Source organism: Gadus macrocephalus, chromosome 8 (genome assembly GCF_031168955.1).
Source record: "Gadus macrocephalus chromosome 8, ASM3116895v1".
In the NCBI taxonomy this organism is placed as follows: Eukaryota; Metazoa; Chordata; class Actinopteri; order Gadiformes; family Gadidae; genus Gadus; species Gadus macrocephalus.
Window position 1 is genome coordinate 6381787 of NC_082389.1, and position 24862 is coordinate 6406648.

General features: G+C 46.6%; 3 protein-coding genes across 3 annotated transcripts in view; 1 reads left to right on the forward strand and 2 right to left on the reverse strand.

Annotated features, from left to right (window-relative positions):
• The first annotated feature begins 1427 nt into the window (after nt 1-1427).
• On the forward strand, nt 1428-10672 carry LOC132462711 (desmoglein-2-like protein). Its single transcript, XM_060058409.1, has 14 exons — nt 1428-1718; nt 2905-3027; nt 3271-3426; nt 3514-3655; nt 3955-4106; nt 4378-4512; nt 4609-4794; nt 5294-5556; nt 5669-5811; nt 5937-6155; nt 6396-6626; nt 7069-7196; nt 7514-7864; nt 8468-10672. Exons 1-14 carry the CDS (start codon nt 1671-1673, stop codon nt 9614-9616), a joined length of 3426 nt encoding a protein of 1141 aa, XP_059914392.1. The 5' UTR covers nt 1428-1670; the 3' UTR covers nt 9617-10672.
• Nucleotides 10673-11684: 1012 nt separating this feature from the next.
• Nucleotides 11685-16122, reverse strand: LOC132462712 (tubulin beta-2A chain-like). Its single transcript, XM_060058410.1, has 4 exons — nt 15916-16122; nt 15339-15447; nt 13764-13874; nt 11685-13227 (listed from the first exon to the last, which is right to left on the reverse strand). Exons 1-4 carry the CDS (start codon nt 15970-15972, stop codon nt 12143-12145), a joined length of 1362 nt encoding a protein of 453 aa, XP_059914393.1. The 5' UTR covers nt 15973-16122; the 3' UTR covers nt 11685-12142.
• A 4366-nt stretch (nt 16123-20488) lies between these two features.
• The window catches only part of LOC132462747 (uncharacterized), a 21503-nt gene continuing 17129 nt past the window's right edge, over nt 20489-24862 (reverse strand). The window contains exons 4-5 of the mRNA XM_060058470.1: nt 23659-23901; nt 20489-22757 (exon numbers count right to left, since the gene is read on the reverse strand). Of these exons, the coding sequence (XP_059914453.1) occupies nt 21701-22757; nt 23659-23901 (1300 nt within the window). The 3' untranslated portion in view covers nt 20489-21700. The remainder of the gene's footprint in view (nt 22758-23658; nt 23902-24862) is intronic.

Below are 24862 nucleotides of genomic sequence, written 5' to 3' on the forward strand. Positions count from 1 at the left end.
GGGTTGAGGAATTATGTCCTCAAGGGAATGATTTAGAATAATGAGGGTGTGGTCATTGCGAGGGAGGAATGCTATCGTGGTGAGACAAGTTACATTAGTTTGAAGAATGATGATACTTACACTGATCTGAAAAACGTCCAACAGCAACCAGCATTTCCTCAGTATAGCATGCTATTTCTTTATGAAGTAGGCCACCATTGCGGCTGTCCAAGCTGTTGCAATGAAAAAACAGTTTGTTATACATTTGACCAACATAGGTGTATTGCTTTATTGCGTATTCATGTATAATCATTATTGTCCATTATGGGATTAAATAATTGACAGTTGGGTAGGCTAGCGCTCCACTGGTTTTCACAAAGCCCCCACGAATGATTTAGTGTGAATAATGTGGGCTTTCTATTTACCGTATCAGTGAAACCAGTCATTACTCTATGCATGCGGGTGGTAGAAAGTGAATACACAAGGCTGCAAATACGGTCAAGAAAGCAATCATGAAGGCAAAGTCAGCGTTATGATAATTATTATTGTGAAGGGGGAAACATGCTGTACCACAGGAACGGGTTGGAGGGGTCGACCCATTAGGCCTTATCTGTGTCCACTTCCCACACAGTTTTGGAGATAAGGGGAGTTGTCAGTTACAACCAGGCCGTTTTAAGTAAATATCTGAATATCTCTCTCGGCCCCTCCCTGTTGCATGGGTCAGTGTCCAAGCACAATGCCACACAGATCTGTTTTTGTTATTATTTTTCTGTATCTATAGATCGTTGGCGGATATAGTTCTGCCAAGTAGTGGATCTCTTAACACAAACACACACTGCATCTCTTAACACAAACACACACACACACATAATAGTTCATATGGTTTATGGTCTTATTCCTCAAGAATTTCACATTGTCTGTACAAGTTTCACAGAGGAGTGAGAGAGAGAGAGAGAGAGAGAGAGAGAGAGAGAGAGAGAGAGAGAGAGAGAGAGAGAGAGAGAGAGAGAGAGAGAGAGAGAGAGAGAGAGAGAGAGAGAGAGATAGGAGGAGAGGGAAAGAGAGAGAGAGAGAGAGAGAGAGAGGCTGAGCGAGAGAGAGAGGCTGAGCGAGAGAGGGGTTGACAGAGAGACGGGTTGATAGAGAGAGGGGCTGAGAGAGAGAGAGAGGCTGAGAGAGAGAGAGAGAAGCTGAGAGAGAGAGAGAGAGAGAGAGAGAGAGAGAGAGAGAGGCTGAGAGAGCGGGGCAGAGAGAGAGAGAGAGAGGTCTTTACCAACAAATGTTTTTCCACACGTTGTTTTAATCAGAATTGACTTCGTGACGTATCATGACTACGAACTGATCAGTGTAGTGGGTCAAGATCTAGTGGACTCATTCTGGACTATTCTGTATTTTATTTTGGCCACTTCCCTTTGAGTGTAACCCACCCCCTTTTTCCTCCACAGAGACAATAGGCTACACAGGAGCGTTGCAGCTATGTAGGAGTGGACACAGCCTTTCACGCAACGTCTGTTATCAGCAGCCGAGTGCAGTGAAACCCGAAGAGGCACCGCCTACGTCTGTAACGCGTTAGACATAGTGCTCAGCTTGCCATCCAAGGGCCAAAGTCTAATCAAGACCCAGAAGAGACATAGCAGGCGGATATCAGCCACAAGCGTGGGGGGGAATCTCTGTTATTTTTCAAATAAACAATGGTTTCCAAATGCAACTTTGTTGTGTGGCTACCGTTCCTGCTTGCGGTAAGTAAAACCGAAAAAAAAAAACTTAAATCTATATGGTAGCTTTTGTGAGAATATAAAAAGTGGAGGGCGATAGCGGAAAGCAGGTGTGGCTTTCCTGTCCCGCCGGGGAGGTGGGAGCGCAGAGCGGTTTTTGTGCGCAACTTTGAGTATTCTAAAATGGAGTGTAGTTTTAATCGACTGTATGTAAAAACAACAACAACAGAAAGCCTAGTAGCCTATCGCGAAGATGATTGTTTTAAGTTTTGTTTTCGATTCACTGAGGAAATAAAAGGCAGAATGAATACTTGCGTCCAAACTTGTTGACCTGCGACGTGGTGCTGTGTTGGTGGTCTGCACGGAAAATGGACTGAACAAGAATGGTCAGACAATGTAACAATAATCACACGTTTTACCAAGTAATTGCTAGGTAGCCGAGTAATGCCAGAGTAACTAGAGGCTAATCCCTACTAACTTTTACTATAGTTTAGATGCTTGTGTGAAATCAAAAAGGCTCCTTGCCAAAGTTGTTTGTTTATCAAACATTCAAATGAAATGTAGACCCTTTGAATATCTCTTGTCTTCTAATTACTATTCTTTGTCTATATATAAACCCATACAACACTAATGATGGCCTAATGTGTTGGCCTCATGTTTGTCCTACAGCATATTTGGAAACACATTCTGACATATTTTGACCTAGCCCAGTTTTCCCTCACCAGGTAGAGTATGGAATGCCAAATCGTGCCGTCCATGCAGTTTTTTGTTTTAAAAAAGTATAAAAAAAAAAAAAAAAAAAGCAGAACTAATGAAGCCTACTTTATATCATTAGTTTTAACTCTCTCGCTCACAGGCCTGTCTTACTTTTGTTTCAAAACATGTTTTCATATAGTTCATACAGTTAAACTTCTTACAGTTGTTATAATTGTGTTATATTTACTCATGTCCATGACCTTAGTGTATGATGGATTGTCTTTGGCTATTGTGTTTTATTGCCATGTAGTCGTGTTCTGAAAGGGCTTTGTAAATGTGAAGAAAGGTTCATATAAATAACGATTATTGCTATATTATATTAAGAATATAAAAAATACAAGCATATTGGATACAAGCAAACGTTTTTTCATGTAAGCTTGGTCATGCCCTAACTATGACCTGCCACTCTATCTATCTATCTCACTCTCTATATATATCTTCTGTATGTCTGCAGTTTGTCCTGGTGGTGGCAGGAGACGGTGAGAAGATGCTCAAGAGGCAAAAACGAGAGTGGATTATCGCCCCGAGGAAACTAAATGAGAATTATGACTACACTCACTGGCCATACATTGCAAAAGTATGTGTTTTAAGTTATTATTATTTTTAATCAAGAGCTTCCACAAATAACAACAATGACGAATAATCAAGCCTTTAAGCCTGGCCGTTTTACAATGTTTTCATCTGTGTGTGTGTGTGTGTGTGTGTGTGTGTGTGTGTGTGTGTGTGTGTGTGTGTGTGTGTGTGTGTGTGTGTGTGTGTGTGTGTGTGTGTGTGTGTGTGTGCGTGTGTGTGTTTGTGTGTTTGTGTGCGTGTGTTATAGATTCGTTCCGATAAGGAATATGACTCACGCGTCATCTACACGCTCATTGGCAAGGGAGCCAACCAGAATCCGTTTGGGAGATTCAGCGTAAACCCTGACAGCGGTTTGGTAAAAGTCCACAGCATACTGGACCGCGAGGAGATCTCTAATTACACTGTAAGTCGTCCATGATAAACTAGATGACGATTAGAAATGAAGCGATCATAAAAAAAATAACAAACCATTGTTATGTCCCGGGTTCAGTTGCTAGGCGTTGCGCAATTCTCCAATGGGCAGCGAGCGGAGAAGGACATTGAACTGGCCATTGTGGTCTTGGACGAGAACGACTGCTCACCTGTTTTTCAGGTTAATCAGATGGGCTCTGTCAACGAATCGAGCCCTGCAGGTAGCCCCCATATCTCACTATTCCTATGTGTAGCATTTATATACTTCGTGTTGTTATCTATCCTAAAGTCTATTCAGTTAGCCTAAATGCGTTTGCACAAAGCCCCAACAAACACCACAATGAGTAACAGAAAACACAGCATCATCAGGACCTCTCACACACCTTGATGGCTGTTTTGCTTTTGTCAGGGTGAGAATCATCGTCGGCCAACATGCTATAGTTGGGTGCCGGTGTTAGGGGCGTGTGGAAGCCCCTTCAAAAGGTAGTAACACGGTGTAACTTGAACACTCTGCTTCTAGGCACCATTGTCATGAGAGTGACTGCCACGGATGCAGATGAAGGCATCAACAGCGAGATCTCCTATAGCATAGTGGACGCCAGCAGCTCCATGTTCATCATAAACTCCAGAACTGGCGAAGTCATGGTCCGTCAGAACACGCTCGATAGAGAGGTGAGGGTCGCTACACTCAGATGTTCTAATTCTTGTTCTTAGTATCATTATGATTAATACGATGATCATACAATAATAATTATTATTATTATTAGCAAGGCAAGGATGTAAAGTTTACATGTACATTTTAAAATTCTATCAATGAAAGTTCAAGGGTGAGATTTAAAGCTTACAGCAATTCAATGCACTATGTAAGAGCATTAAAGGCCAAATTATGAAATATTCTTGGGAATCAACCACATTTTTATTATTTTATTGTCCCATTTTCCAGACCAAAGACACATATACGTTGACTGTAAGAGGGACAGACTTGAACGGAATGGCTGGAGGAAGGTCATCAACGGGTGACGTAGTGATTAAACTCCTGGACATTAACGACAACATCCCCACTCTGGAAAAAGAAATGGTACGAGCAATGCAGCGACGGGAACGTCCAAAACATCATTTTGGGTCATCCCTTATTTGCCTCCACAATTTCCGCTTACGTATTTTTCCTTCACAGTACGTAGGTCACGTGGAGGAGAACACGGTCAACGTGGAGGTGATGCGGGTCAGAGCCATCGATCTGGATATGATGTACACTGATAACTGGCTGTCAGTGTACAGCTTCGCTTCCGGGAACGAAGCCGGCTATTTCAGCATCACCACCGACTCGAAGACCAACGAGGGCGTAATCATGATTCAGAAGGTACACGGCAGATTCACTGCATGTGGGAATCACTCTGCCTCCTTTAAACATGTAGAACCAAATCTGTTCTTTGGAATGATGATTCATGATTATGATCATTCTTCTGAGGTGCGGTTTCACAGTCTGTTGGTTGTGAGAGTGCACCTCTCTGTGTTCTCCTTTGACACCATGTGTCAAGATGAAATGTGAATAAACAGCATCTGATAATATATCTCATCAGTTTACCTTCGTCACTCCTGTGCAATCGTCTTTTTTTCAATTAAGTGTTATGCAATTTTCCATTTGTATAACCCTTAATCATAGGTATAGTGTCAAAGGGCTTAACAGGTCATATATTGATGACACATTATGACCTATTTAGGTTTAATCCTAACACTCAAATATCCCTGGGCTTCAGACTGCGACTGGTATCTTTAACCGGTTTGTCGTTCCTGTTGCTTCCCCATGTGAAGCTCGTTGGATCTTTTACAAACAAGTTTTCATCCGATTTACTCCACAGTCGTTGGACTACGAGGAACTCAAAGTGGTCAACTTGGCGCTGAGCGTCTCCAACAAAGCTGAGTACAGCTTCAGGCACGAGGGGACCCATAAGACCTACCCCATCAAGATCAACGTGGTGAACCAGAAGGAAGGGCCCCGCTTCCACCCCAACGTCAAGGTGGTGACCCTATCGGAGGACAGCAGCACCATCAGCATCAACAAGGTCATCACCAACTACGCCGCCATCGACAGCGACACATCCAAAATCGCTACCAACGTTTGGTGAGGCCCAGCAGTCCTTTTCCCCTATGTTTTTGTTGATCATGTTAGTAAAATGCATGGTAAAAAAACTTTTTTTTGTTAACGTCATCAATATATATGTTCTTTCACTCAGGTATGCCAAACTGGAGGATGTCGGTGGCTGGTTGACTATCGACGAACACACAGCAGACATTAAGTTGAATAAATTACCCGATCGAGAGTCGAAATACCTGAAAAACGGAACATACTATGCCAAAATCATATGCATCACAAAAGGTAAGTGCAGAATGGGACGTTTATCACAATCATTCTGATACCAGTATCGGGAATTTGTAAATTACTATTGAAACGATAGGTCCACTGGAATTGTATTATGCATACTCCAATCTTATTCTTTCCAGATACCCCCATCAAAACAGCCACAGGGACCATCGCCATTCAAGTGGAGGACTACAATGACCACTGTCCAGAACTGACAGTTACCAGCCAGACCATGTGTGTTAATGACAACATGGTCTACGTTACTGCTGTAGACAAAGATGAGTTCCCAAATTCAGCACCGTTTGAATTCAGAGTGATTTCTGAAAGCAAGCAAAAATGGACCATCGAGCCGTTTAACAGTAAGTCCCTGGTGTGAATTGCGTCCTTTTAAAACCTCATTTGAGAATCCTTTTTTTTTTTCCATTGTTGTTTTTGTTGTTTTTCGAACATTGAGGTAAAAATGCATTCAGCAGAAGCTTTTATCCAAAGCAACTTACAATAAGTATATTTGTCAAAAGAAAGAGAAAAAAATGATGATCGCACAAACAAGTTCCAACTACTTAAAATGGCTAGGCTAACCCTCTGGACGCTTTGCACAGAGACCACGGTCATTCTTCGCGACCAGGCCCACCTGTGGCCAGGCTACTACAAGGTGACCCTTGAGGTCACGGACCAGCAGGGTAAATCGTGTGCAGCCGCCCAGGTGCTGGACGTGCTAGTCTGTACCTGCCGGGAAGACACAGAGAGCTGCGTGGCCCGCGAGACAAGCACCGCCAAATTCGGCGCCTCAGGCGTCCTCCTCTTACTCCTGGGACTGCTGCTCCTGCTCTGTGAGTTCATTGGCTGTTAGGCCAAACCCCTCTTAGAATGGACTCTGATCCGTCGTGATATGCATGCAAATACCCAGTGCCCATACCAATGCCGCGCAGTAAACGAGAAACAGATTATTGCAGTCGTGATGGATGTTTTTTGAGACCTTGGATACAAGGTATGGAGAATAATTTTAAAGGATGTCCACGCTTCATGGAGGGGAACTGGAACAGCATGTTGAATGAGTTCCACTTTTAACGTGTGGATACTGTGTATGTACAGTGGACACCTATGCTGTACATTTGTTCGATTTTTTTACTGATAGATTCCGTAATGTGACCCATCCTTTTGTAGCCTAATTTGACAATTAACAGGCACGATTTCCTGTTCATAGCAAAGTAATGAAAGGGACTTTTACAGAAACAGTTTAGACTCATATTTCTTTCTGTACATCTCTTTCAGTGTTGCCCTTGCTGCTGCTGTTCTGTCTGTGTGGAGGTGCAGGAGCTATTGGGAGCTTCAAGGCTATTCCCTTTGATGCAAAAGAACAGTTGATTGCATACCATACTGAAGGACTGGGGGAAGCCAAGGTACCAGACATCAATCCAAATAAGATTCCCCAAGTTAATATGTTCAGCCATGTCAAGTATTGATAATGTTTAACTTCATTTTATGTTCCAAATAGACCCTTTTTAACTAAAGGGTCATCGTATGACAGACAAAGGGGGTCACTCATACCACTGATTATTTGCCCCTTTTATGTAACCACTGAGATAAATCGACTACCTGTGCCCTGTTACATGAAAGGAACAGACCCGTATTTAGTGCCATGATTAACATCTGTGTTTGTCGCCTCTTTAAAATAAGTCCAGTGTATCTGACCAGCAACGTCTTATTTCCATTACAGGCGGTTCCTCTCGTCGGCGTATCAGAGGTCGACCATGGGACAACAGGCTGCGGGTCAGTGGGACACGTAAAGAGCGGTTGGGGCAATGAAGGAGGAGCCGGAGGGACCGGATGGACCGGTTGGACCGGAGGGGCCGGAGGTGGCTTCACCAGCGAAAGCATGCATCACTACAACGGGTACCACCAGCACGGCCTGGGGGCCATGCAGACAGACTATGAAGCAGGAGGAGGAGGAGGAGGCATGACTGGGCAACACGGCCATTACACCTCACATCGGGGTTCCGAATACAGAGGCGTGACGTACGATGGCATGGCTGTGTCCGAGGGGTTCCTGCGCGAGTACTACTCCAACGTGAGTCACACACACCTACATATGCTTTTCGGTTGGCTTTCTCGCCTAGCCTTGTCTTTCAGCAGTGTTTTAAGGACGTGGGAAGCATTTTTTTCAGTTCGCAAAGGTTTCCTGAAATAAAGCCTCGCATTTCAACTGGTTTTAGGAGCCATGACAAGATAAACTTTAGTTTATTTAAAAAAAAATGGTTTGTGTCATCATGGAAGACATCTTGCCATTGGTCATTTTGTGGCCAAAGCTATTTCTTTGCTGTGGTCAAACAAATCATACTTTAAATTAATGATTTAAAATCTGGTAGCAGATGATCTGAAACCTGGATTATTTAGTTTCTTTCACTTTGTTTGGGCCAAATCCTACTTAATCTTTGATGTATTGGCCTCAGGGTTTGGCCTAGAACCTTAATATTTCCGCACGTTTCTCTCTCTTCTAAGCCCTCATGTAGTAATTGGCTTTTAACAGCAACCACAACTTTGTCAGAGCAAGCAAATTCCAAAGATTCCTGTCAAGGTTTTAAATCAATACCTTTTTTTAAGAGGTTTTAAAAGACAATACCAAAAAGTCTTTAGAACTGACACTCCCAATTGTACTTTCCACTATTTACAGAAAGCCAGCCATGGTGCGCAACAGTCCATGGAGGCGGATGCCCTGCAGGCGTTTGCCTACGAGGGCCAGGGCTCTCCGGCCGGCTCCGTGGGAAGCTTCAGCATGCTGGACAACGACGACGACCTCGAGTTCCTCAATGACCTCGGACCCAAGTTCAAAACCTTGGCCGAGATCTGCCGGGGCTCATCTTTGACCTCTGTGGACGTGAGGCTGTCGGCCCGTCCACCGCAGCCCAGGCCGGTGTCGCCCGTCAGGCCGTCCGCCTCCAGGCCGTCCACCTCCAGCCACACCCACGCCCACACAGAAAGCGTGAGAGAAAAGGACCACGTCGGCGTCAACACCCACAACGTCCAAAACACCCTCAACGCGCAAAACACCCTAAACACCCACAACACCTCCAGTGTCGTTTCCGGATCCTCCACCATGGTTCAGGGGCACCTGGTGCAGGGGGGAACCCAGGGAATAGCCACCCTCCCAAGGATGCAGTACCAGGACAACATGGTGATGGCCGGTCAGACGATGCTCGTCCAGCAGCCCACCATGTACTACACGGCCGCCCCCATGTACGTGGTCGAACAGAGGCCTCAAATGGTCCTGGTGACGGGGGGCGCCCAGCCGGCGGTGGGTCCGGTGGGGCTGGGTCAGGGGCTGATGCAGGTGGGAGGTTCCCAGCAGGGCGTGGTTCTCGTGGAGACGCAGATGGCAGCGGGAACCCAGCCGCACTACGTCGCCAACGGGACGGGCCGGGCCGTCTCGCAGGGGGCGGAGCACACGGTCATCACCACGACGACAGAGCACGTCACCAAGGCCCAAGGGGTCTCTCACGGCGGCTCTGCCGGTGGATCCATGTCCAGGCAGCAGGTGGTGATGTCGGATAACGGCTCTGCGTCTGCAGGGGCCGGTGGCAGCAGGGGTTCAGTGCAGACGGTTCTGCTGGAGGGTCAGGGCCTGGCGGGGACTGGGCTGGAGGTCAGAGATCAAGGATTAGCGAGTTTCTCGGTGAGCGCCCAGAAGGGTTCATCAGCGGGGTCATACAAGAGTTCTGCTGTCAACACCACGCCCATAGCTGTAGGGAGCCAAAACGTTGTTACGCAGCATAAAAAGATTGTTGTCACTGAGAGAAATGTCGAAACCAGTTCTCGAGCGTAGCGCCAGTTTGGAATGTTTATCCATTTGTATTTGCTTTGTCTTGCATGACCAAGACTTTGTAGTAGCATCTGTCATTATCAATCATCCAAGTATGTTCGATTGACTTTTGCATCTGTTACCGCAACACAGAATTGATTTGATAAAACCTGGATCTAGACCTGAAATATTAAGTACTAGGTGATAACACACCCAAATGTCTTTTTTAAATCTTCAAATATACATACAGTGTTTCTAGTAATTTGCCGTATTTTGGGAACAAATATTGATCATGGTAAATTACACCAAATGTAATGGAAGGCATATTTCAAGAACATTCTGATATGATTAGGAAACAGATAGAAGTAATTTTGTCAAAACTGCATGTTCCGAGTTTTATTTGGATATACTGTATACATCAGGCTCAGAAGAAAGAGAAATACTCTTAGAAAAATAAAACTGAGTATTCTTTGATCTATCCAACCTGGAGATGCCAGCATTCTGAGAATCACATTGTATTTTGACAGTATGACTTCATTAATAGGGTTTTAAAACAATTTTAAGATTACTGCTGGTGTAATAATAATAATAATACATACATACAATTAATTAGTTTTAAGGTGTTTAAATGTGTTTGTTTATGTTGGGCTCAAACTGGTTGCTGGTTGTTAATTCTACTGTTGATCAGAGCAAAGGTTTATAGCAAAATGCTTGTAGTACTAACAGTTTTTATCTAAACGAAAAAGCTTGTGTGTACCGAATTTGCACAAAGGTTATGCTGAATAATATATATATTTTTTTTAATCGATGTGTGTCTGTGGTTTTGTAATTGACTGGCAATTAAAAAAGTTATGAAATAGTTTTGATATGCTTTGTTTTTTAATAATGCTAAAGATATTATGTTGTGACTCCCTCGGAAAGCACTGTTGATTTTAGTTAAGGGACAATGACTGCTGTTTTGGTTTGGGTAATGGTAATTATGTTGATAGTTTCATCCCACTCCATGGCATTTGTACGCCATACATGTTTGTTTAACTTGTTTTTCGCCTCTTGTTATAATAAAATGCCATAGTTGCATAATCGGTGGTCGTTTGTAACTTAATCTACAGCCTATGTATTTCATTAGAATTGAACAACAAGAGAATCGTGTTCTTTTGTTACAAGGAAGTATAGTTGTTTGAATAGTTGTTTTGTTTGTTCATGTTAAACGGTGGATTAGCTTGTTTTACAAGTTCACCGAATTCTACTGCTTTCACAAAGCAAATTATAAAACAAAGCTAGTTTAATTAGATAGCGGGCCACTTATTGTCCACCGCAGTTTGGGAGCACTCCTATCTTGCTCATGCAAAATAGCTGTGAGCGATATAATTAGAAAGTAATTGCCAGAACGATGATTGCACTGTTACGCAGGAGTGGGTCAGAAAACCCACTGAACTGCTGATCTCAGAGGTCAGGGAGGATCTTTGAGAGAGTACCATGAGACCCGGCAGAATCTTGGTTCAAGGGCCAGATGTCAGAAGGCACTTGAGGTCAAATACAACTTGCCCTCAAGCTGCACTCAAATTCTTCTCTGTATATAGTGTGTTGAATTGTCCACAATTTCCATATTTAAGCTGTTTTGGTGTCGAATGTTTTGTCAATGACAGTTTTACGCATGTTTAGGTGAGCTTAACACGCAGTGTTAAGTCTGACAAACACCGGTGTTGAAGCAGTATTACAATTCCATGAGTGATAAAGCAGTTGGTCTATTTTTATCCTGACAGAGTTTGAGAGCCTGTAGATGGTTTATGTTGCTGCATCTGGTAGTCAATAAACTGGTCTGCAGCCCAACAATCAGTATTTTTCCTTTTGGAGTTGGCTTGCCAGTTTGCATGTCGGGAAATATTAAAACATTAGAGTTATAGCTACAATTTGCAAGATTTGTTATTTCAATAGTTAGCTGTAGTCTAATGGTAGTCTAGTTGTTTTATAAACAACCATATCCAAATGTAAGTTCATTTTTAATACCATTATTTGTTTGTATATATGAGTGAATATAAGTAGTATCAATAAACCCTAAGTTAATGGTTAAAAGGAAACACAACACAATTGATAGGACAGAATATTTTATTTTTGCTATGGTTTACTTCACTGAATGCATTCTGAGGTAAATGTTACAAAACTGTATTTAGGGCAAGTTTCTCTTAATTGGCACTGGATAAGCATGACTTGGAAAACCAATGACTATAATGCTCACATAATTGTTATGCTCCAACAGCACCAAATGGTTCACCACGGACCAGGTTGACAGACAGCATTGAAAAGTCTACACAAGCAATCTGAACCTGCGACGTTCAGAACACAGCATAACACGGCTCTCCCTCTGTCTCTCACCCCCCGTCTCACCATCTCCTCTGCAACTTCCGACAACAATGATGATCTTTTTTTAAAGTGACTGGTTCACAGAGCTAGCACAAGGATTGTTAAGGGGAGGGTGGTTGGGAGTGGTGGTTGGTTTGGGGTTAGGTTTGGGGGGGGGGGGGGGGGTCTTCTTCAGAAGGTCTCCCTCGATCAGTGGCGAACGTCCTGCTGCTCTTCCTCCTCATCCTCCAGCTCGTCCTCTTCGTACTCGCCCATCTCGTCGGCCGTGGCGTCCTGGTACTGCTGGTACTCGGACACCAGGTCGTTCATGTTGCTCTCCGCCTCGGTGAACTCCATCTCGTCCATGCCCTCGCCCGTGTACCAGTGGAGGAAGGCCTTGCGGCGGAACATGGCGGTGAACTGCTCGGAGATCCTGCGGAACAGCTCCTGGATGGCCGTGCTGTTTCCGATGAAGGTGGCCGACATCTTGAGTCCCCGGGGCGGGATGTCGCACACGGCCGTCTTCACGTTGTTGGGGATCCACTCCACAAAGTAGCTGCTGTTCTTGTTCTGCACGCTCAGCATCTGTTCGTCCACCTCCTTCATGGACATGCGACCGCGGAAGATGGCCGCCACTGTCAGGTAGCGTCCGTGGCGGGGGTCGCACGCCGCCATCATGTTCTTGGCGTCGAACATCTGCTGCGTGAGCTCGGGCACGGACAGGGCGCGGTACTGCTGGCTGCCTCGGCTGGTGAGGGGGGCGAAGCCAGGCATGAAGAAGTGCAGGCGGGGGAAAGGCACCATGTTGACGGCCAGCTTGCGGAGGTCGGCGTTGAGCTGCCCGGGGAAGCGCAGGCAGGTGGTGACGCCGCTCATGGTGGCCGACACCAGGTGGTTGAGGTCGCCGTAGGTGGGCGTGGTCAGCTTGAGCGTGCGGAAGCAGATGTCGTAGAGGGCCTCGTTGTCGATGCTGAAGGTCTCGTCGGTGTTCTCCACCAGCTGGTGCACGGAGAGCGTGGCGTTGTAGGGCTCCACCACCGTGTCAGACACCTTGGGCGAGGGCATGACGCTGAAGGTCACCATGATGCGGTCGGGGTACTCCTCGCGGATCTTGCTGATGAGCAGGGTGCCCAGGCCGGAGCCCGTTCCCCCGCCCAGGGAGTGTGTGAGCTGGAAGCCCTGCAGGCAGTCGCAGTTCTCAGACTCCTTCCTCACCACGTCCAGGACGGAGTCCACCAGTTCAGCACCCTCCGTGTAGTGGCCCTTGGCCCAGTTGTTTCCTGCTCCACTCTGACCTGTGATACAAGAAATGGGGAGTCAGGAGTTGGATCATATTTTGGCAAACCACAAGAATGTTTAAAGTTCTTTCATTTGTTGATTAATGCTGATAACGTTCAGTGTCATAATCAAGTGCTTGTGTCGAAAGCCCCTATTATACGGTAGGACCACTAAATATCCTCGTTTGTTGAAGAGCTGTGTGCACCCACTATTCATATATCCAAAGGGAAGATACATTCTTGCTGTGAAAAAACTAAGTGGGAGTGTGTACATTTGGGGAGTCACTGTGTTGCATACTTGGGAGAGTATATCATTAGCACTCAGCAGCACTGCAGCATTCTATCTTTTTTGGCTGAGTCACCGCAAGAGCTTCCCGAGCCTAACACAGTTCAGCCCCTGCATCCACACACTGGCATATTCGCTGAGTACGCACGCAAGGGGAATCTTCATCACTGTCGAGTAAAAATAGGCTCAGATTTAGAGCCTAGCCTCTTATGTGACAGCCTCCTACACAGACACACAAGGACAAATGCAAAGTGAAGGAATAACTCACCAAAGACAAAGTTGTCGGGTCGAAAGAGCTGTCCAAAGGGACCGGATCGCACTGAGTCCATGGTGCCTGGTTCCAAATCCACCAGGATCGCACGGGGGACAAATTTGCTGCCTTGAGAGTAAAACAGGAGAGAGGTTTAGACGGGGTGGGAAGTGATTGAACGATGGACTGATCGATGATTACGAAATGGTTCTAAGGATGAGCACAATATCAAGTAATAACAGTATATATGTACGTAATAGTTATCCAAAACGAAGAAATCTATTTTCATCATTTGTTTAAGGGTTATATAATGTTTCATATAATGCTAACTGTTCAAGCAAACATGATAACAGAAACGAAGATAGAAATCCTGTGTTTCATGCTTGAATGTCCCAAACATCCATCTGCCTCTAAATCTTCCTGACCGAACTGCGACACACCCAATATTTTGGAAGGATCGCTTGAATGCTTTTTATAGAACCACCACTCTGCCACATCGTTTGCCACACCTTTTCTCAAGCCCTCGTCCGTCCCCCAAACCGCTCCCTCTCCCTCTATCTCGCTGTCTCTGTTGCTCTGTCTCTGTTCTCTCTGTCTGGCTCTCTCTCTCTGAGCTGTCTCTATCTATCTGTCTGGCTCTCTCTGAGCTGTCTCTATCTCTCTGTCTGTCTCCCTCTCTGATCTGTCTTGCATGCCCATTGCTGCACTTTCCGTTCTTTGTAAAGATGGTACTGCTGCTAAAATGCTCACTTTGCAAAAGAGGCATTTAAGCAATGCAACAAGGCAACCTCTTCACAGACGGGGCCCATATTTCTCATCATCTGTTGGCGCTTTGGTATCATTTGGATATTGGCAAGCTGTCAAGCATCCTACTGAGGGTTTACAGAGGTTACTGTTTGGTTTCCATGCTTGGTTCTGCATACTGATTTAGGCACTGTAACCTATACTGCCGAAAAGGCCACTGAACAAGCTACCAATGACAACACTGGGATTATGGCCATAAACCATCATTGATGTTTCCAAATACGTAATCAGAGTGATATGAACTCTGAGATACTGTGGCGCAGCTTTGCAGAAATAGACTGCTGATTCATGAATACCTAGTAGCATTATCCACCCCCTGAGAGCAGTAGAAAAGACAGACAGACAGACAGACAGACAGACAGACAGACAGCAGACAGACAGACAGACAGACAGACAGACAGACAGACAGACAGACAGACAGACAGACAGACAGACAGACAGACAGACAGACAGACAGACAGACAGACAGACAGAGAGGCAAGCACAGGGGAGGCGGGGGGAGGAGGAGGAGGGAATGGGCTCTAGAAGGAAAGAGTGAGAAGCAGAGAACAGTGAGTTCCCAGGTGGTGCTGGTGCTGTCCTCATTTCCCCCTGTCCAACCGTGACCTACTTCCCTCACGCAGCTCCACTAGAGAAGGGCATACAGTGTGCCATTTAAATGAGCTCTGCAGTTTTGCCTGCTGCAGGATCATGAGGCAATAAACAACAACGGCCGAGGGGGGGGGGTTCCTGCATGGGAACACGATTATTTGCAACCAGATCTGTTTGAAAAAAGTTGAGAAGGTTTACCTGACGCCTCATTATAGTAGACGTTTATTCGCTCGAGCTGCAGGTCGCTGTCACCTTGGTAGCTACCAGTAGGGTCGATGCCGTGTTCGTCACTTATAACTTCCCAGAACTAAATGTGATATAAAAAATATAGCCAAACTTAGAAGCCACAATATCTTATTTATTAACACCTGACGTTAATAGCAGACACGGGATTGCAATGCGCATGTTGCATAGCGATGATGCGTCGGATTAGGGCGAAAGGTACTGGACAAGGCCTGAGAGACGTTGCGCAGTTAGGGGACAAATGCGGTACAGTGGGGGGCACCGCCGCCTTGCAGCAAAACCCAAACCCAATGCACCGCACCCACCAATGTGGATGTTCAAAAACACTTAAGGCAAACTATAATTGTGTTTCTCCAAAAATACAAGCAAATAAATTCACCAGGAACTGTTTTCCGATATCACATATCAGATCGGGTTGTAGCATCATTATCGTACAAATAACGAATAGCAGGTGTTTAATTTTAAACATTCATAGAGGCTTCTTTTTCCTTGACCAAAGAAAATAACTCTACAAAGTGCGTGCTGCCCTTACCTTCGCCCCGATCTGATTTCCGCACTGGCCTGCCTGGATGTGGACGATTTCCCTCATGGTTGCGTTTTGGTGGTGGTTGTCTTTGCTCGTCTCAGCTTCCTCGATGTCCAGTCTTCGGCGAGGCACTGTGTTTGATCACTCTCCTGCACTTGCTACATCCGATGATGAAGCGATGGAGCCGGCGAGGTGATAAGCGTGCTGCCGGTGACATCACGCCGGCGCAGCATCACAACATCCATTTTCAGCCAATGGGAGGGCAGCGGTTTGATGCAGTGGACCAGAGGATGCTGCATCATCCACGAGTGTGGCCTGACATTACTCTGTTCCAGATTAAGAGAGCTGACTGCTTCTACAATCAGTGAGGTAATATATTTGTATTGGCATAAATAATCGAGCATATTATCGAATGGAATTATATTCAAAATATTTGTTTTAGGAGAACAGTGTTGCAGGCAAAACAGTCGTAAGCAGGGAACCATCTTTGCGATTTCATGAACAAAAACTGTTGATTCATAGTGATTCTGATGGGAGGGCCAGGGAAACTAAATACTGGCTTGATCACTTTGTTTGTGCTGTTTTGTCTGACTTTAACATTATTATACAAGAGAGTACGTTGTCTGTAGATGACTCCCTGTTAATCATTTACATTACTGTCTAACTTTCAAAATTAAAGAGAGAGTGTTAGTCCTAGAGAAATCAAAGCTATGATCTTTAATCATGTTAAGCAGTTACATTTCATCTAACAATTTTTATACTTTCTAAATACCGTCTGTTTCCAACTAATTCAAAGTCTTAACCGTTTTCTCTACGCCCATGAGATTTGTCATTTAAGAGGAACTGACACAGAGCTGAGTCAATGGGGGTAGGGTGGGGCTAAAATAAACCGCAAAACACACACCTTGTTAGATTCCTTATCTAGTAACTATAGGCAATCATACACTGATTAACCTCTGTACCGTTTTAGGTGGATCTTCACTATCACACAACATTTGATGGGGCATTTCTTTCAATCTTTGAGACAGGGGCATGCAGCTCAAAGTCTTTCATTTTATGCTGACTCATTTTTGGAATCCCATCCAAAACAATAATAATAATAAAAATGTTTTTTACGGTGCTTACTGTGGAATATTTGTGGTAGTATTCTGCATTACTACATTGTGTTGCGTTGCATTTTAATAAATGTAAATCTGTGTGGAGTGCGTGTGCACAGCTGATAGCTGGTTCAAGCAGCCCCACCCAATCCAACCTGCAGATTTGATCTCTGGCACTGGGTGAGGCCTCACACCTGTGTACAAAGGGTAATCACCGCATGATTAACCATACATCAATCCACAAACTTGGGAAGCAAGCACTGACATGGCAGCACTTGAACCCCCGCTCAACCTGTAACAATAACATGTTGCCAACCTGCTGACAATCCGGTGGTGTGTAGCGACTACCTGTGTCTTCTAGGAGAGTCCATCAAAGCCATTTAGGACCTGTGGACGGTTGTGTTGCAGGGTCAACTGCGGCACCGATGCCCACCCACCGTGGGTGGGACACTGCCATGGTGACAGACAGCTGCCTCCCAGCGCCACCCCTCTCTCTCCCCCAGCAGCAGCCATCACCAGGAGCAGCTATCAGCAGCGATAGCATTCATCAGCAGCTATAGCGGGCCAGGGCCTACCGCACTTCAGCTGTCAGCCAGCACTGCAGCCTAAGGCCCCATGCTCCAGGAGAGAGACAGGAAGAACCTCATCGGAAAGAGAGCTCCCACATGCCAGCCTTGACAACTCAACAGCTTATTATTAACGTATTACAGCTAACCGTAATCATGGCATTTCATAATGCTGCTCTACCTTATTATATAGAGGATTTGATTGGTTTTGACTGATGGTGTACTCTATATACCGATACCCCTCTTCATTTAAAAGTGATAAAACCATTAAAACACATACTTTGTAAATAGCTGTATAAATTGCTGTTACTTTATTTGGATACTTTCGTTGTACTTTTCCATCTACTCTAACAAGTGTAAGTGTAGTCTGATTCTGAAGACAAAGGGTCTTGACACACGGAAATCCATGGTTGATCAATAAATAGTGGTTTATTTGAACAACATATGGCTTATTTACAAGTGCATTATTAATGTTAAAACAAATAAAACATTCAAATTAAATAAATCAGAAAGTGTATTGGTACAATCCATGTATTTTTTTAGTTTTTTCTACATTCATTATAATCTCCATACAATAGAGATTTTGAGCCAGAAGCAAGATCTTAGAAGCAAAAATAATGTCTTCATTGGGGGTTTATGCAGTTGAGATTCTTGCTTTCCATGTTGAAGACATTTACGATCAATCTTTTCTTGTTAACAGTCAAAAAAGGTAATTTGTACTTAAACATACAGTAGAGTGACACGTCGTTTAGTGGGTTTAGCAACGTTTCCATCGTCTTTTCTTACGTTCTTGTTGGGTACTTACAAAATAAGTACACACGTTGGCAACCCTAATCCATCAGTGGATTATCAGGTTTCAATGATTGTATTATTGGCTGGGCTTCTGCATTGCAAAGATGACTTCTAAAACGGGCCTTTTGTTCCTTCAGTGGTTTATTTTTCATAATGGCTGTGAAAAAAAACGATTCTAATTAAAAAGGAAATCCAGTGCTAAGGTTTCAATGGACGTAAAGAAAAATATCTACGCAGAGAATGTGATTCTTTCAAAACCTCCCCCCCCCCCCCCCATTTCTTCAACAGCTTTTAAGGCAAGCCAAAGTATAGATAACATGTTTGTGCTTTAATGCATGGCAATGGCATTCAATTCTACATGGATCTCTCAAAAGTGTTATGATCGTATTTTCCAATCTAAATCAGGGTGACAAACACCATATAGTCCAGCTGTATGTGTGGATGTCTATCATAGGACAAAACAACGACAATAGGTACCAGGTAGGCCGAGTCAGTTCATATCATAGTAAGGTATATATACGAGCACCCCCCCCCCCCCCCCCGACACACACATACTACACACACACACACACACACACACACACCACCTGACACATCAGTGTGAAGAGTTTCTCCTTGGTTACTTACAGACACACGTCAGCCAAGAAGTTAGAAGCAGGAACGTAAACTGAGCAGTTTTCTCTTCCAACGTGGGACATAGATGCTCAGAGATTACTTGTTCCCCACTCATCCCTCCACCCCCAAAAAGATAAATGACTTGCAATACAATGTTACTGTAAAAGACTGGGTTTATCACATTGGAAATGACAAGACATCGTTCATTTGGCTCTAGAGTCGTACAGTACAAATAGTGTTTACTATGATGAGGAACGCTGTAAACGGTGGTCTATCTACAATCATATCTAGTTGGCTAGGTGAGAGTTACAATCGCCTCAATGCATCCGACGTGGATAAGAATCAAGTGTAATGCTGTCCACATGTTGTGTTCTGAAATGAACGCGGCAATATACATGGGTGAACTATCCAATCAATTCAGTGTACTTGAGTCTTTTGATGCAAAAATGTTAATAGTATTATGTTTTCATGGCGAAATGAACCAATGGACTAGGCTTTTGTTCCAAACTGTGAGGATCACAAACAGACCAATGGTGTTGCAGCTTACGGAAGTGAAAAAACTAAAATGAAATTGTGACTGGGGGGGGGGGACGGGGGGGGATGACTTTTAATGAAGCAATTTGTTGCAATGGCATTAACTGTATTTTTACTAATGGTCCATTGAACATTGTTTGGTTATTTTCATCATATTTAAGGTTCTTGTTTTTACGTTGATTTTGTTGACTTTTACTTTTTTCAATCATGCTTTGTCCCCATGTGCAAAGCATAAGGTGCCACTAAACATCCACACAAACATAGTCTGAATGCCTCATAGCTTTGTACAATAATGGCACACACCACAGGAGATTATGCTCCAAAGAATTGAATCAAGCACAACACCTAAGTATGCATTTGCTCACAACAATATATTTTTTTGAATAAAAAAAAATAAAAAGTAAGATTTGCCTTCCAGAGGATTTATTGACTGGGAGCAATTGCAAAAAAAATAAACTAAAAGCCCTCCAAGCTCATCCTTTCAAACCGTTATTCTCATTTTACGTAGGAAGTCTTCATTGTGTCAAAATACAAAGTTTGTTGTGGGCCTTTTTTGGCCTTTCTCGTTGCCCAACAGTGTCCTCCACAACAAAGAGTACAATTACATTCAGGATTTTGTAATTCATAATAAAATCTTCTTATACTTATTGATTGGCACAGTCCATTTTTTATTTTTTTTTGGTCAGATTAGCGTTTGGTGTTTGTTTTTTTGTTGTCAAATGTCCAATTCTGAGCATTTGTTTAGTTTTATCAGGACAAAAATATCGTAACATTTACATTAACATTTCATTTTTTTTCCTTTTATCCCTCAATGTAGCCCCGACAATTTTACACAAATATGCTGAGTGGACACGTCATTAGAACAAAAGTACCAGTGATTTTCTTCATATTTTTTGGGGGGTTGTGGTGGGGGAGAAGTGGTTAATCGCAATCCCACCAGATACCCCTCCTCAGCAGTATCCGGTTATTTTCTCCTCCAAGTCTTTAAAACGACAGACAGTGATTCTCGTTGATTTTCATGTAGTTCATGGGCTGGTGATATCAGCATTGCAAAACGTTTACCGTCACGATCACTGCACAGCCTCTCAGCAACTGCAACCCCACTTGCGTCGTCTCCGTTCACTGGCTGAATGCCGTGAGGGTGAAGAGTAACAAAAGTGCACCACCTGTTTACCGACTCCCGTCACTGGGCTTCTCCAGAAGTCTTCGTTGGGCGGCCTGTAGCCCGCAGCAGTGCGCTGAACACCCGACCTCGCCTCGCGCCCCCACTGAGTCGCCCTCTGACTGTTTCCACCCAACCCCCCCCCCCCCTTCTTCCTGTCCAGACATTCTCTTCCAACCGAAAACAGGAAGTGAACATTCTTCCTGTTTTGGAACACTGCCTCATGGGAAACCTCACGACGACAGCTCCCCGTTCAAGGTGTTGTTCTCTGTGCTGCCAGAGTCCCTAAGGGGGAGGGCCCCCAAGTCAATAGGGGAGGAGACAGTGCATTCAATTTGAGAGGCAGGCTCCTCCTCCTTCTCCTCCTCCTCCTCCACCTTCTCCTTCTTCTTCATCTCCTCCGCTGTGGAAGGCTGTTCTGCCGTCTCAGCGACGGCCGGGTCCACGCTGTGAGGGTCTGGCAGGAGGCCCGGCGAGGGCCCCGCGGGCCCCTGGCACGTGACAGTCGCGACATCGGCCGGCTCCGGAGGCGACGCGTGGACGCTGTCCGTGATGGGGAGGACCACCGATGGCGACGGAACGGGGGCGAAGGGGTCGGAGGGAGGGGGGGCGGGGGCGTCCGCTGGCGGGGCGGGGTGGGCCTCGATGGGTGGAGAGGGAGGTGGGGAGGGGGGGCGTGCAGGTAAGAGGAGGAGGGGGGGGGAGGAGGGGAGGGAGGAGGGGAGAGGGGAGGAGCTCCACCATGAATGGCCTCCATGTAAGAAGGAGGAGGAGAAGGAGGAGGAGGAGGAGAAGGAGGAGTGGAGTCCAACGGCGGGGGTTGGACAGAGTCTATGGGAGGCGGCGGTGTGGGGGAGTCTCTCGTTGGGAGGGGGGAGGAGGAGGTGGGAGGAGGGGGAGGGAGGGTGATTAGTGCGGGTGCGGGTGGGAGTTCGGGCTCCTCCGCCGGGAGGCAATCTACCTCGACGAGGGGGTCGGTGGGGCCCTCCGCGGGCTGTGGATCCGCGGCACCGGGCACCAGGGCCTCACGGTGGGGGGGCGGGGAGGGAGCAGGAGTAGGGGAAGGGGGAGGAGGAGGAGAGGCAGCAGGAGCTGGGGGAGAGGCAGAGCGAGGAGGAGAACGGCGGTCGTGCATCGGCGGAGCCGGGCCGGCGGCGGCGGCTTCGGGGCCGGCCTCTGGGAGCAGCGGGGGCCTGGGGTGTGGGGGGGCTTGGGGCCCTCGGACCAGAGTGACAGGGGGCCCCAACGGGGAGCCGAGCCGGGGCTGGGCAGCAGCGGGGGGGGGGGGGGGCGGGGGGCTGCAGTCCCCCGGGAGGGGCGACGGGGGGCCGCGGGCGTCCACCGGCGACGGGGGGGCCGGGCTTCAGGACGGGGACGGGGGGCGACCCGGCCCGGGGGCCGCGCGAGGGGTCCACCTTGCCGTTCAGCCGGGTGATGACCGTGATGTCCGACGGCTTGACGGCGTCCCCGGGGTCTCCGGCGCCGGACAGCAGGGGGTCGGTGACGCAGGGCTTCTTTCGCAGCGGCGTGGAGGACAGCCGCTGCTCCTGGCCGGCGCGCACGACGCTCTCTTTGTCCAGCGAGGAGGAGGCCAGCGGCGTCATGGGCAGGGAGCAGTAGGAGTGGCCGTTGGGGTCCCTGCCGTCCGCCTTGCCAGGGTGCACCTCCATGGCGACCAGGTTGCTGACGGACGGCGCCGCCGCCAGGTCCACGGCCGACGAGGCGGTGGAGTCCAGGGTGGAGACCACGGTGGCGGGCGCCTTGTGCGGCGGGGGCGTGTCGTGCACCCGGATGTAGTCCCTGCTGCCCTGGGACGCGCCCAGCAGGTGGTGCTGTTCCCCGGGTTTCCTGGGCGGCGGCAGCAGGGGCTGGCGCGTGTAGCAGTCGCCGTCGGCCAGCGTCTCAGGGAGGGGCTGGAAGCGCGTCTCGGGCAGCAGCAGGATGCAGATGATGCAGATGAGGGTGCAGCAGGCGAAGATAATGTGGTGGAGGAAGTAGCCCTTCTGGTTGTGGAGCTCCATGATCGGCGCGGTGAGCATGCCGAAGCCTGCGCTGGCCAGGACCAGGCCCACACCTCCGCCCCTAGGAGTAGGGAAATACAAGGTGGTTACAAGGGCCTGACATGCGGCTGGAAGGTTATGCTCTCATGTTTGACATGAAGGGGTTGCTAGGACACGCTCACTATGAAAAGAAGTGGAAGCGATTGAACAAAGGCAGAAACCAGCTCATTGCTCATGGGGAATGCTCTCGATTTGTTTGAACGCTGAAACAAATCACTGCCATTTTGTCCTGCAGCAGTAGAGAGTGCTGCAGCACTATATAATCCTCCTCCTTCCTTTGCAGTCGGAATTAATCCCAACCGCAGTGGCTACTTCTAACCAGCAGGGGGCTTCCAAACTTACATAACATGCTGGGTCATAGATCCTCAAGAAGGAGAGGGGGAATTTGTGGAAGACATGCTGATAGAATTACATCAGCCCGTTCGACTTGTCTGAGGCGGTTCGCGTTTAAAAAGTTGTCAGCTTTCCAACAAGCATAACTTTTATCGGTTGCGTAGCAATAGGGGAAAGCAGGGGTGCGTCACGCATACGCAATAATGAAGGAGTCAGTGCACCCATGCATTATGAGCATGCCCGTAACATGAGGCAATGAATATACAGTGTATGTACCGTGTATAGCTGTTCATTGCATTATCAGCGAAGAAAGCCAAAAAACAGAAACATCTCAAACAAGATAATAGTCACAAAAAAAATTGAACAATCTAGTTACCATATAATCTCGAGAAGGTCAGTGCAACCTTGTATTTAAAAGCACACTGTGTATATTTCCCCATGCATTATCAGTGGACACCATGACGAAACCAAAAAGATTATATTGAACAAAGACACAATTCTGTAAAACAATCCAGCCATTGTTCCCCCCCAGCCCCCCCCGCCACTCCCCCCCCCCAGGATGGTACGTTCCGAGTGTGTGCTGGGGTTACCTGATGACGGTGGGGGTGATCTCAGCACAAAAAAAGATGCTCAGGTTGCTGACAGCGTGGGACGAGAACATGCCGATGATGGAAAAGGCAATGGAGAAGTTCCTATTCAGCGATTCGGAGCGCACTGCAAACCAAGCAGGAACCACACACACACACACAGGAATACAAATTGTTTTATTTCCAGTTTCCAACTGTGAACACACTTGAATAATGAATAGCCGTTTGGGAATCGCCTGCATTCGTTATCTCAGGAGGGTTAGTAAACCTACACAGGCGATGCTAGGAGGAACATACTAAAGCACTTTACTCTCTCTCTGTGTGTGTGTGTGTGTGTGTGTGTGTGTGTGTGTGTGTGTGTGTGTGTGTGTGTGTGTGTGTGTGTGTGTGTGTGTGTGTGTGTGTGTGTGTGTGTGTGTGTGTGTGTGTGTGTGTGTGTGTGTGTGTGTGTGTGTCTCTGTGTCTGTGTGAGAAACACTGGCTGTCACAGTTGAGAGGTGGAATGATGTAGCCAGCCAATCAGAGACCAGGGAATGATTAGGGGGCCATGTTGGTACAAGAGTCGGGTTGAGAATTTGGCCAGGACACTGGAGCTAGCACACCTATTCTGTGATGAGAGCCTCGGGTACTTTACCAAGTGGGCTCTTTACGGGAGTGGGAGTGAGGACCTCGGTCTAACATCTCACGTATAAAACATCTAATGCAAGACGTTTCAGACTTTACTTCATGAAGATGTATCTTGGGCCACAAGACGCATTCGGCTTTACCAAAACAAAACGTTGTGTGGAATCAGCCACTGTGTACCGTGTGTTTATATCTCGTAAATGACGTGTTTGGCTGTAGGATCTGCACAGACAAGAGATTTTGATCAGCTCATTTTAACCGACCCAGCTCTCGTTTAAACATGTCCATCAGGATGAGACCGGGAGAGGTGCCCGGGTAGGCATAGAGAGGATCACAAGACACTTGTGTCTGTGATCAGCTTTCTAATCGCTAATCCTCAGTGTGGGAAGACAGCAACAAGTCTTCATTTGGCCGCCCAAAGGAGGGATTAGGAAGGAGGGAGAAGAGAGGGGATAGAGTGATATATACAAACAGAAAACGGGCCAGGGAGCAGGGAGGAGAAGGACACCCCCAGCAGGGGTCAGAGAGCACTTCCTGCTTTCCCTCAGGAAACCGCATAACAAACAAAAGAGGGAAGTGTGTG

Excerpts from the sequence above, each read along its gene's own strand:
- LOC132462711 (XM_060058409.1), top strand. The coding sequence starts at position 1,671 with ATGGTTTCCAAATGCAACTTTGTTGTGTGGCTACCGTTCCTGCTTGCG. Across the intron at positions 6,156-6,395 it reads GACCATCGAGCCGTTTAACA|AGACCACGGTCATTCTTCGC; the intron begins GTAAGTCCCTGG and ends CGCTTTGCACAG. Across the intron at positions 7,197-7,513 it reads AAGGACTGGGGGAAGCCAAG|GCGGTTCCTCTCGTCGGCGT; the intron begins GTACCAGACATC and ends TTTCCATTACAG.
- LOC132462712 (XM_060058410.1), bottom strand. The coding sequence starts at position 15,972 with ATGAGGGAAATCGTCCACATCCAGGCAGGCCAGTGCGGAAATCAGATC. Across the intron at positions 15,448-15,915 it reads GAAATCAGATCGGGGCGAAG|TTCTGGGAAGTTATAAGTGA; the intron begins GTAAGGGCAGCA and ends TATCACATTTAG. Across the intron at positions 13,228-13,763 it reads ACCCGACAACTTTGTCTTTG|GTCAGAGTGGAGCAGGAAAC; the intron begins GTGAGTTATTCC and ends CTTGTATCACAG.